The 14,183-nt window shown below is 32.5% G+C and overlaps 1 protein-coding gene across 1 annotated transcript in view; it reads right to left on the reverse strand.

Annotated features, from left to right (window-relative positions):
* Positions 1-1,604: 1,604 nt before the first annotated feature.
* Positions 1,605-14,183, reverse strand: part of LOC127726025 (heat shock 70 kDa protein 12A-like) — a 49,272-nt gene continuing 36,693 nt past the window's right edge. The window contains exon 4 of the mRNA XM_052233322.1: positions 1,605-3,478. Within this exon, the coding sequence (XP_052089282.1) occupies positions 2,424-3,478 (1,055 nt within the window). The 3' untranslated portion in view covers positions 1,605-2,423. The remainder of the gene's footprint in view (positions 3,479-14,183) is intronic.

Below are 14,183 nucleotides of genomic sequence, written 5' to 3' on the forward strand. Positions count from 1 at the left end.
AAGTAAAATATGGAAATACAAGAAATAAATTTTTACAAATTTTCCTTCTAGATACAAGCTTTTGATCATAAACAAGCTTTGGTCCAAGATTGGTAAAAATCCAGGATAGTTTAAGAAAGTTATTAAAATTTCAAAAACTTTAACCACAGAGTGAATATTTGTGGACGCCGCCGACAATGACGCCGACGGAATGTAGGATCTCTATGTCTCGCTTTTTCGACTAAAGTCGAAGGCTCGACAAAAATCAAAAGGTAGCTCATGTCGATAGAAATAAACAATTCACCAAAGTTTCTTGCAAATTGGTGAAACTGTTTTTGAGTTATTGTCCGAAAACTATTTTTTTTAAATTTATCCACAGAGTAAATGTAATGTAAACTGGCAGAAAAACTAAGTCCATTTATAAGTAAAATACGGATAAATAGGATTATTTTTTTTTACAAAATTAACTTCTGGATACTATTTTATGATCATAAACAAGCTTCTGTCCAAGTTTGGCAGAAATCCAGGATATTTTAAGAAAGTTATTCAAATTTTAAAAACATTAACCACAGAGTGAATATTTGTGGATGCCCCTGACGACGACGCCGCCGTCGGAATGTGTGATCACTTTATATGTCGTTTGCGACAAAAGTCGCAGACTCGACAAAATAGAAAACATATGGCCAGGGATACCTGATGAGGATGGCATTTAAGTCCTAGTTCCATACGACCAGTTAACCTAAACACCTTTTATATAATAAGGAACACAGACTCAGCTCTGTGATTCTTTTCTAAGAATACACTCACTATTTAAATTACAAGCATGTGTGAGCTTCATTAAAAGTACAAAAATAAATGCTGAGAAAAGTATTCCATAACAAAAAATATCATACATTGAGTAAACCAATTCTATATATATAACTCTAAAAACATGTTCATAGAAAATGGAATTCATTACAAAGGATTATAATAAGATATATACTGGATTTGTCCTGGACCCGACTGATTTTAATTTTTCAATTACTGTTATCTGTGTTTTTATCCCTTTTCAATTCCTTGTCATCAGTTATAAGCCAAATCAATTTGCTGTTTTGCTGTTATTGGAACTCCCTTGCCCCCCCTTCCCCCCCTTCGTTGGTGTATCTTGCTAGGAAATTAATTAAAATCTATTAATGTATTTTTTTATCGTGAAACGGTAGATTTTCTGTATTGTTTTTGCACCATAAAATCATAATGGCTGTCTTTTGAACGTGTGTTATAGGTCCGCCCCGCTTCGAAGTACAACAATTTAAGATTTTCCTATTAGAATCGACATAATTCTATCATGTCATGCTCTATGTTTATTTCAACTTGGATGATTTACTTATCAAGATTTATTAAGGAAATAAATCTTTCATGTCATTCTCTACATGTCATTCTATATGCCCATTCTAACATGGGTATGCATTATTGTTATCAGTATCTTTATACCGAGCGTTGGCAAATTAGATCTTCTTTTCTAAATCATGTGTCACTTTTTAACAAATTCTACTAAACTGTACCACAATCTTTACAAAGAAAATTAATTTTAAACAGCATATTATTCTTCACGTTCTATAAATGAAAAGATATTTTCTCAAAATTGGTAATTATACTAATTTTATTATTTTTTGTCATCTGTAATCTATTCATATACACAATAGATTTTTATACACCATCTATATATCAATTTGCATTGAAAGATATTCCTTTAAGTGTATTAATTTATCTAGTTTTTTTTGTCACAAACCATATCAGATGGCAGGAACATATTGAACTGAACTGAATGTGTCTCTTCCCTTATACAATTCAATTTTATTCAATTCAACAGTATTAATGTATACGTTACAGGTTTTAACTGTATCCTTCAATAGATATAGTGTACACTGTTCCTTTCAATGAGTTTTACTATCTTCATCTCGCAGAGCTTTTCAAATTGTACATGTTGTATGTGAACATAAACGGGATCATTTTTTTTATTTGATTGATACACGTTTAAGAATATTATGAATGCCAAGGAAGAAATGAAGGGAATATAGCTATTTGAAGGTGTTCAGGGAAACAGTGGAAACCGTATTATTTTACAGTTATTAAACTGTATAGTTTTGTTTGCAAAACAGCAGTGTTTTAAAATGCCAAATACAAGCGTAGTATCAAGTATTTTATCTGTGGATATCTGTTAGATTGATTAATGAATTTTATAGACTCGACGCGATCTAAAGTTAGTCATGTTATACAAATGAAAATTTTGTTAAATTTTTCAATCCTTATAGAATTGTAAAAAAATATCCACTTCCCAAATATAAGTACCATCAAATCTTGATACGTGTTTGATCGGCTACACAATAGACTAATATTTAAAAAAAAGCTTCCAGGAAATTGAAAGTTCGTTAGTTTTGACTATGCTGATGAATGTCTCCCACAACTTAGATAAGGTCTAATGCAGTTTCACATTCCGCTCCAGATTGCATCTCATATCCGGTGACCTTAAGTTCTGTGTGACCAAATACAAATTCGACATCCAGATCACGAAAATATCTTGACGGATTAGGTATAGCTAAGCGTAACGTTGCAATATGTGTACAACTGTCTTCATCTGTGTATTTTGGAGATTGTTGTATGGTTTGAAAGACTGGGAAGGATACGAAGCTCTGGAACTCTCTTACAGTGGAAAATTCTTTCCTAATCTTTGATCCTAACTTTACTTCTGAATCACTCCTAACGAAAATGTCAAAAGCATCAATACATCTTGAGATTCCATGAGTGTCAACTTGTCGTGCAGGTTCATGGATTACTGAAATGAAACGGGGTCTATATTGGACACCATATGTGTACCTGGCAATTCGCGATACAATCTGCTCGGGTCTATGACCAAACAGCACTGCCCCCTTTAACACTGCTAATCCAGCTTCTTCCGGTACTATCACTCTCATTTTTGGAAACTTTGCTTTTATTTCATCTTGGATTATCTTACAGTCAGAAAATCCACCGACTAATAGAATCACTGATACAAAACCTGCATTTTTATCATTCAATGCCTCGTCGATTCGCTGTATTATTTTTTGAGATGCTTCTTTAAATAGATTTTTTATTAAATCTGTTTCAATTCTTAGTTTGTCATATCGTACTTTCATTCTATCTTTGTATGGCGAAGCTTCGATAACAGCTGCAAAGTCTTCATGCAAATGCGTTTTACAAATATCATCGAGAATTGCTCTAGGGATTGCCATAGTAACCTTATCCTGATTTGTTTTATCAACGGTTCTTTTGATAGCTTCAAGTTCTCTAAAAATATCTAAATGCGCAGATGGGTCTTCTCGTTTCATAATATTCAAGAGAGGGGCTCCTAGAAGTTTGATGAAGATCTGGTAGAACGAGTTGTCTACTGAAATACCACCACAATCTCCTCCTGAAGCTCTACAAATTTCCTTCAGGTTACCTTTGCTTAATTTCTGATGAATTGTGATGTCAGCCGTTCCACCTAAAATGAAGTTATATATGATTGTAATGTGATGCTCTTCGAACGGTTCAAATGATGTCATTCAACGTTCAATAGACAACCAACAATATTAAAAAAAAACATAAACAATTAAAGACTGACCAACACCAACCCCGCCAAAAACCGGGGTGATGAAGGGTTAGTAATTATACAAACAGAAACGAAGTAAGACAAAAATATTTGTGATTTTCATATACAAATACTTGTTGAAAGCAAAACACCAATCTTCTTGATTGACGGTGCTTTTTTGATGTAACAAGCACCAAATTCGTTTCCGACACACATAATAAACACATTTTCATAATTGTGTGCTATTATTACTTGTAATTGGAAAAAAAAATTGCCACTAATTCACTTATTACGTCTTTTTCTTCAAAATTCATGATGTGTTCAATTACGGAAAAAGCACATATTTTTCTTCGATCCCAAAGAATTACCGTCTTTGTTTTATTCACATAACTTTATTGCAGAAAGAAAAGCCTGACAGGTCAAAATGCAAACATAATATACACAAGTGACAAGAAAAATACAATACATGAAAAAAGTATTAACTAAGTCAAGTTAATATCAAAAATATATATACAAGTATATAAACAAGTATCAATTGAAAACAACGTTCAAACCTATGATTGCGTTGGATAAAGACCGCAATTTTTATACGTGTGCATGTAAAACATATTTCAACAAACAACATTTTCCAAAAGACCAAAAAAGTGAAAAAGTATATTTTAACAAAACGCATTTGACTAACAGGTTGAACAACTGATGTTCTTAAACCCTGCTGACTGCCATTGACGATTGCCAAATAAATATTGATCACAAGATGTAACAAAATGGATTTTTATATTAATATAATACAAAACAGAAAACAATAAACTTGTGGCAAAGATGGTAAACCACATACATGAGGTGAACAATTTTTTTTTACACCATATCCGAATTTCGACAATAAATGTCTCTTCAGTGATGTTTTTTGATCGAAACAGTATTTGGAAGGCCATATGATTTACCTCAATTTAGGATAGACTCTTGAATTTTAAAGAGTCGAAATAGGATGAACGGATTTACACTTATTCAAATTCTGAAATACAATTAATTTGCATATATAGTTTTTTTTTTTAAATAGAAGAAGTAAAATATGAGACCTAGTCTTTCTCGATCTTATTTATTCAGAAGTTCATTATTATAAACCATTTAAATAACTATCCATTGGTTTAGGCTTTTTGTATATACAAGTATATATATATATAGATAATTGACCAATATGGACATTTTTTTGCAATTCAATCAGTTGGAAAGCAAGCCCTTAGAAACGACCGTTTTTGCTACATTTCTTAAGACAACAATGGAACTGATCTTAAAGCCCGCCATTTTGAAATTGCGTTAATTTCGCAGAAAAATAATTTGGCGGCAATTTGGAAAATTTCTTTTTTCTGGTTCTTACTTGCCATTTGGGTCAGAAATAGATTTTTTTCTATCTTTTAAGCATGGGTCTTATTTATATTAAAGAAAATAATACCTAAATTGGTGGTCTTTTAACAATTACGTTAATAAATTATGCGAAATTGTAATTTGTTCTTCTTTTTTCACAGATAAACAAAGCTTATATATAACAAATTTATATTATAATACGTATCTCAAGTTTAAAAAAAAATCAAGTCTAACGTTCTGTTACCCCTTAGGAAACCCCATTTGAACTAAATTCCAAAAGAAAGACATTTTTTGACAGTGTAGTTTTTGGTCTTACACATCGATGTCAACATGCATCTGAACATTATGTATACACACATTCTTTATAGTGTGTTTGTTTGAAAAAAACAATGGCGAGTTCAGCTGTGAATTTGACTGGATTGATAACTATTGACGTTAACTAAAACAATAAGGTTAGGAAATGTTATACTGTCTGTGGGTGAGTGTGCACAACCTTAAGATGACTAAAGAAACTCATTCATTGTATATCATTTCTTTTGTGATGAAAGAATTTTGCAAAAGTAAATGCAAAAGTCTTGTCCTTTGAACTTAAAACAATTTCTTTCAGACTTGCGTTTTAATCACTCTTATTCAAAGCATGTTCTAGTGGCGGATCCAGAATTTTTTATAAGTGGGGGCCCACTGGCTGCCTAAGAGGGGCCCGCTCTCGTCACACTTCAGTGATTCCCCATATAACTAACCAATTTTTTTCTCAAAAGGGGGGCCTTGGGCCCCCTAGCCCCCCCCCCCCCTAAATCCGCCTCTGTGTTCATACTTACACGAAGTGTGACTTACTTATCACTTGTGATCTAAAACTAAAACATAATTGTTGATCTAGCACTCAGCTGAGCAGTGGCATTCAGAACTGCTCTGAAATACTTTTAATATGCATTATAGTTTTTTTTCAAATAGAAGAAGTAAAATATGATACATAGTCTTTCTCGTTCTTATTTATTCAGAAGTTCATTATTATAAACCATTTAAATAACTATCCATCGGTTTTTGTTTTTTTTATAATTTGAGTCCATATTCATTAGAACTTGCATGTAATCAATGAGACAAAATTTATTGTCATATTTAGTTTAATCATACAAGGGTTGCAAACCAATTTCTTTTTATTTCAAATTATGAAGAATTTACATTGCGAATACTTTGATTATTATCGCTTTTAAATGTAAATGAAAAAGGTAGGATCAGGTATCAATATATTGAAAAGAATTTCTGTTTGTGATAATTTAAACCCTGACTAGGTCCAGTATTTATACATATTTTAGCTACCCCTTTCTCTTTAAGTAGTAGAAATTTATTTCTATGTTGACATAATTTAGTTACAGCAGTAAACATATTCACCAAAATATAAATATTAAAGTTATATCAAAGCCCTATTTCAGTTCTGAAATTGTTGTAAAAGTGATAAAATGTGTTTACCTGATTGTTTTACATGTGTCTTTAGTATCAAAATATATTTAGTAAAATTATTTTAATAATATCCACTTGTAACTAAAGCAAAGGGTGCTAAATATAATAATAATATATATGATAGTACCAATAAGTTTTTTAAGTTGATTCTCGGCTGACTACTACACTTTGTTTGAGTGTAGAGTAATACAAAACACCATCTGATTCAACTTGTCAATATTCTGATTTGTCAAATATGGAGAGTTAGCAAGATTCTGCTTAATAACACCTCCTTAAAATTTAGACAACTGATTTTTCTCCACATCTTAAACGAATTTGACAGCTGTTGATACAAAGTGTATCCTTAGGTATATGCAGCTATTTTGTAAGAAGTGCAAGATGACAAATGTAAATATACAAATTTTTTAGTCTATAGGAAAACATGAAGATTTCGGTCCCTTTTTGGCAAAATAAAATCACATTGGGTACTTGCTTCCACATGCTGAATATACTATTTTATTCAAATAGGACTAGCAACATATGAAATAAGCCAGAGAAAACATTTCAACAATAATTTATTTAGCATGTTCAAAAACAAAATAATTGAGAATAAGCATATACATATGAACGGTATAACTTTTTATTCGAACTTTTAAATTATGATTAATTTTTGATGAAATTCTTTTTGTCCAAGTCATCTGTATGAATAACAACTGCATATGTGACACCAAAGTAATGACTGAATTCAGTCATCTTGTCTATTTATATATCAAACATGCACTGGAACTTCCATCTTAATTAAATGAAATACCTTTGCAATATTCAATGGATAATACGTTTAAAATTAGAGATTGGTAGTAGTTGGGTGTGTGTAATACCCCACACCACAATTAAATGCTCTAAGGGGTACAGTTTTGAAAGTAGTACATTGGAAAACTGTTGACTGAATTCAGTCAATTTACAAACATCAAGAATTATATTCTTTTTTCAAAAATAGATTTTAGTATAGATAATTTATTCCAAATTGGTTTTAAATACACATATTAATGTTAACAATAATGAAAATCTTGACTGAATTCAGTCACCGGTACCATAATTCAAAAGGTACATGGGTTTGTACAGTAGAAATATCTATACAATATACAAAACAAATTTTAAATTTAAGTCTATGACTGAATTCAGTCACATATATTTATATATACTAATATCAAAATTCAATAATTGTGTGTAGTAGTTCCTATTTGCAATAAAGTTTGTATGTAATTTAAGCTTCCACTCTTTCGACCTGTCACTCAGGAATATTACAATTAAACATCCTACAATGTCTTGATAGGATGTATACACCAAAATGAATAAATAAAAACACTAAACTGTAAACAAACAACTATCTACCGCCATGCAACTAAATCTCCATCTCTAATTCCAAGAGTATCTACTTCTACATAGTCAGTTTCGCTGATGCAGGTTTGGTTGGTCATGTTAATTGGATCTATTTTCCTATGCAGAAGTGGTCGAGTACTTCTACAGGTATCTGTGAAAACAGAATGAATTGAGACGTTAAAAACATTTGCTGGGCCATTATGTTTATCTTCCCTGCCAAATTTCCAGTATGGCATGCTGGTAGTGCTTCGTACATTATGGTATCTTCCATGGTTTTAGCCACGTCATAGATTTTCAATAATTTATCTTGTGGTAAACCGGTAAACAGATGGTCAAGATTCCTATTGACTGTTTCAGGATGCCTTGCTACTTCTTCAAGCGGTGTAAGGTTGGCATATAGTTTTATCTTCTGGTATAACTCTAATGCTAATTAATAGAAGGCATATTCTATCAGCAACATGTTCATTTTAGAAACATAACGGTATAGACAATTCCATTACCAGTAGCTTTGATAGCAAAACAGTTAGCTATGGCTGGGTCCAGATCGGTTGGTAGCAATGCTTGTGATGAACTGTCTTTTTCATAATGATCAAGAGGGCAGTTTTTATAAAACCCTGTAACTGTGATTTCTTTAATTTTTTCCACTCTTATTTTCTGGACCTCTATATCATTATTATCCTCAGTTGCCAGTCTTAACTTCTCTAAGTAGTCCATTGCTCACAAAGCTTGTTCTACCTGCAAAGAAATCGGTTCTTTAAAATTTTATGTCATTTTTATTTGTTAATTCTTATATAGTTTATCTTTAACGACTATAAAGACACTATTTATCTTTAAATATGAATATCTAGACGTTCATTATTATTACTTATTAAAATCAAGCAAAATAAATCTTTAAAATGAGTATAATTTGGATAGGTTGTTTTGAGGTGGTACACTTTACATGAAATATAGTTGACGTTTGGCTTAAAAAAATAAGAAATGAACCACAAAATTCTTCAAACAATTTACTGACCAAAGAAAAGAAAAAAAATCCAAAATATCATTTATTATAAATACAATGTCTTTAAAAAATCTATAAAACTTGTCTGTACAGTTCACAATCAACCTATAACGCTGTTCATTTGTCATCCTGCTTATATTCTTTTGTTACATATTTTAACATCGGAATCGGACTTCTTTTGAACTGTGTGTTTGTTTATTCTACATTGGTTAGAGGTATAGGGGGCGGGTTGAGATCACACAAAACATGTTTATCCCTGCCACAATTTTGCGCCTTTCCCATCTGGCCTTTGTTAATCTATTCTTGTAATACATGTACCTATGCCTCGGATACTACGACTTTCGTCACAGGCGATTCAAAATCTACACAGGCCGCACCAATACTTTGACATTCACTCAGGAAGGAACGCATGTTTGCATAAAAATTTGCAACTCTGGATTTAACCAATCAAAGAACTCGAAATAACAGGGAACTTATTGATAATTTTCTGAAAATAATCTTCCATTGCATACGTATATAATTAATCTTCCATACGATTGGAGATGACAGACATAAATATCTTCCATGAGGTACGAAATGGTTTTATCAGGTGAAATTATAATTCTTGCCCCTTCCCCCCAAAAAAATAAAATTTCCATCCCACTTATGCTTTAAAAGACTCGAGATGTAGACCGTAGAACTAAACTCTGTGTTTGCAAATTATCAAAACATTTATCACACGTACACAATTGGTTCAGGTTTTTTTTTCGACAGAGACAGTAGGGATGCATGTCACTGGTTTTTTGTTAACACAAATCAATGGCATTTGGTTCAAGTCCGGTTTAAATAAAACATAAGGACATTATTCTATTTATTTCATAGTATCGGAAATTCCGGAAATGCATTTGCATCAATGAAAATTGCAATGATAAATGTTATAGTGTTGTAAACTGAAGTCACAATTTTCAATCATTCAAATATTTATTAAAATAATAAAATAACAATGAAATGCTTCGCCGAGCGCAGCCTGATACGACCGCTCTAAGAACACTTGGTGCAAGTTTGGACACAATATTCAAGTCTGGATTTGATCACATTTTTGACATAATATAGGTTTCTGACACAAAATAAATTATGTGGTGAAAGATCATAAAAATTTGAAATGGGTTAGAATATATGTATTAATTTTCAATTGAAGATTTCTGGCTATTGCGCAATACTGTGCTGTTTCACAATACTGTGAAATTGAAGATTTAATACTGTGCAATTGAAGATTTCTTGCAATTGTGCAATAATATGTACAGTGGAGATCACTTCTAACCTCTCATTAGAACTGTCAGAATAATCTGTCATAGAACTGTTCTAAACTGTCCTAGAACAGTTCTAAGTAGAACTGTCAGAATCAGTTCTAGGTAGAACTGTCAGGATCAGTTCTAGGGTAGAACTGTCTAAAACTGTCGTAGAACGGTCAGCAGAACTGACCAAATCAGTTCTAGAACAGACCAAACCTGTCAGGATTGTAGAACAGTTCTTAATGTATTTGCAGTATTTATATTTTTATCTATCTGATGAGTTAAGCCTCTTTCAACTGATTTTTATAGTTCGTTCTTATGTTGTACTGTTACACCACTGTCCAAGGTTAGGGGAGGGTTAGGATCCCGCTAACATGTTAAACCCCGCCACTTTCTGTATGTATGTGCCTGTCCCAAGTCAGGAGCCTGTAATTCAGTAGTTGTCGTTTGTTTATGTGTTACATATTTGTTTTTCGCTCATTTTTTGTACATAAATTAGGCCGTTAGTTTTCTCGTTTGAATTGTTTTACATTGTTATTTCGGGGCCTTTTATCGCTGACTATGTGGTATGGGCTTTGTTCATTGTTGAAGGCCGTACGGTGACCTATAGTTGTTAATTTCTGTGTCATTTGGTCTCTTGTGGAGAGTTGTCTCATTGGCAATCATACCACATCTTCTTTTTTATAATTAATGACGTCACTGCAGTTAGAGCATCTCACTGGTCACCATTCAGTGTTATTATTATCGTTGATAAAGCCACACAAACGGTCTAAAACTGTTCTAGGGTAGAACTGTCAGGATCAGTTCTAGGTAGAACTGTCTAAATCAGTTCTAGGTTAGAACGGTTCTAGCTAGAACTGTCTAAAAGGTGTCAGGATGACAGTTCTACATACTGTCCTAGAACAGTTCTCCTGACAGATTCTGACAGATTTGATGAGAGGTTAGAAGTGATCTTCTTTGTAGTTGAAGATTTCTTGCAATTGCGCAATACTGTGCTGTTGCACAATACTTAGTTAATCTGTTATATATAATAATTTACACGTCCGGTTTGGTGTGTATTCCCTGCCATATCAGTATTTTTTGCTTTTATATATAAATCAGAAATAATCAATGTAAAAATGGAAAACATTATTAATAAGGTAAAAAAAAAAAATTGAGAAAAAAACTTCTCCCCTCCACAATTTTTTTTAACACCCTTGGAGTAATTAACCTCAAACTCAATCCCAGCCATCCCTTTGTGGTATGGTACCTTGCAGTACAATTTTAGATAGATCCATACACTTGAACACAAGTTATTGTCTGGAAACTAAAAAAGTGCTTGTTTTTTGTCCCTTTTTCCTGAACGTTTGGAGCAATTACCTCCAAACTCAATCCCAGCCTTCCCTTTGTGATATGGAACCTTGTGGTACCATTTCATAGGGATCCATACACTTAAACACAAGTTATTGTCCGGAAACTAGAAAAATGCTTGTTTTTGGCCCCTTATTCATAAACTGAGTCTGTTGGTACCATAACCCCAAAATCCTAACCTTGCTTTTGTGGTATTGAACCTTCTGGTAAAACTTCATAGAGATCCATTCACTTAAACTTAAGTTATTGTCCGGAAACCAAATGTGTCTTTGGAAGACGCCTAAGCCGACGACGACGACATCATAGTATTATACGACACAAACAAAATTTTGCCGTCGTATTAAAATGTTATTGGCAATGATCAAAATTAATTGTAATTGCAAACAATATGACTTTCGATCCTGCATAGAAGGTGCAACAATTTAAACCTCAAACAAGCGGGAAACCTCGGCAGAATTCGCTACCCTGCTACCTCGCTAGATTGTTAAGCCTGTGATCCTGAACCACTGCTCGACGATAGATCGACGGAGTATTAGCTAACGCTGACGAAATGTAAGACTGGGTTAGGGTGCCAGATGTGACGAAAGAAACCTCAATTCAACATATTGTAATTGTTTAATGATTTTTACCTAAATGCAAGGATTTGTATAGTCGTGCTATACTTAAATTATTCTTGCTTAAAGATGACGTCAATTAATTTTTTTTTTAAACTGGATATTAAAATTGATGTTATTAAAAACATCAGAAGAGCATTAGTTCTGAAACAAAAGGAGATAAAAAAGTTCATAGTTTATTGAACTCTTTTTCGAAATATTTTATTGAAAAAGAGCGGGAAAAGGCTAACTCGGTATTTTGCCTTATATTTAGCATTGACATTATTTGGGTCTCAAAAGAAATTGAGACTCCTTTTATGAATAATCGTCTTGTATGAAAAGAAAAGGGGGTGATATGGGGCAAAACATTTCACCATGTATCGAAGGGAAAAAAACATGGAGATCGAGCATTGACAAAAATTCCTTAACCTGAAATTCTTACTAAAATTGTTAATTGATGTTTTGAATCTTTGTGTCCTGGAAAAAAGTGTTTTGAAAAATAAAATCTAAAAATAGCTTTTTCTTGGAAATTACAGGGGAGAAAAAAATCATGTTACTAAAGTCTAAACAAAATAGTATTTCTTATTCTAAAGCAAAAAAAATACCCCCAAAAACAGAACATAACATATAGCTAAGTAAGTAAACAAAACTTCCACAAACAAACAGTTGTCATTTTCTACACTTAATTCATTTCTTATGCATGAAACATTACGTAGTGGAATGAAATTACATGTAAACGTTTAGTATGTCTGAAGCTGTCTATCACTTTAAGATTTTTCTCATAACATGTAACAGTAAATTTAAAATACTGATAACCACAAGCAGCAATTTAAATGATCTTAAACAAGAAAACAGAAAACAATGAATCCAAAATGACTGAAAAGACAGTGAACAGGGATATTTGTTTTTAAAGATAACAGTTTACAAGAATGTCAATTGAAAAAATCAAGATGACAGCTAATTAGTCAATAACAGTTTACAGCACATATTTATTCAAAATAACAGTTAACAAAAGTTTGAAAATACCTAATACAACTTAGCATAAAAGACACCCCCTTTTTTAATATAGAATTGTCCATATTTTTAGATATAGCTGGGCTAGATTTTTCTGTAATTTTGATATAATTTGTCCCCAGGGCCGAGGGGGGATCTAACCATTTTCAAAAGGGGTGTCCAACCTTATGTACCCATTCAGAGGTATTGACCGTCAAAAAAGGGGGTTCACCCCTCCCCTTACCCCTTGGATACGCCACTTGTTCCAACTGAATTAGTGTTTTACGCTGTAAAAACTTTATTTTGTGATAGAGCAGCACTGGTGTGATTTTTTTTTAATCTATTGTATGTTCTCGTGCCAATAGAGAGGAAAATTACCCAAAGTTCATAAGGGGACGACCATTTGATATTCTGGGGGGGGGGGGGGGGGGGGGGGCCAGGAGGATTTGTTTTGGATCGGTTATTTATTTTTGTAAACTAAGAGGACAGATTATTTATTTTCTGCACTGTTGAAGCAAGATTTTTCATTTTCATTAAAACAAGGGACTGATTATTTATTTTCATAACTATATTAATAATATTTGAAAACATACAATTTTTAAATTCATTTTTTATTATAAATAATACATGTACAGTCAAGTCATTAATGTACCATTTAATCAGAATTAATCATCATCCTCTGCGGAAATGAATCTTCTGAATTCCAAACTGCATCTAAATACATGGTATTAGAGTTGGGCTGTGACTAGCCTCTTTTAAAAGTATTGCCAAATATATATATACGCCGAGCGGAGCGAGGCAAAAAAATTTTGAAGGGTTTTGAAGCCGCTGAAGGCCCAAAGAAACTATAGAACAAATGATGCAAATTCGTGCTTTCTGGGCGTTCCCAGACCCTTTCTTATTCTGAAAACGCATTTTGGTCTCAAAGCAAAATGTATAGATTCAGCGTAAGACTTAAGTTTTTATGGACAACATCAAAAGACCAATATGAAGAATAAAGTAAAAATGTAATTCACATAGTTAAGTATGTGGCTGCTGGTTTTTTTTTCGTTTTTTTTTTGGTTGTTGTTTCGGCATGCAGAATTTAAATCTTTTATACCTGTAAATTATATGGGGTTTTATTCAAATTAAGTTAAGAGGGGGCTGATTATCAGTGATATAACTATGTCAAGTAATTTTTAATAACACATTTCAATTACAACTTGATGTAGCTCTTAACTGGGATACAATTT

The sequence above is a fragment of the Mytilus californianus genome, unplaced genomic scaffold (genome assembly GCF_021869535.1).
Source record: "Mytilus californianus isolate M0D057914Y unplaced genomic scaffold, xbMytCali1.0.p SCAF_16, whole genome shotgun sequence".
In the NCBI taxonomy this organism is placed as follows: domain Eukaryota; kingdom Metazoa; phylum Mollusca; class Bivalvia; order Mytilida; family Mytilidae; genus Mytilus; species Mytilus californianus.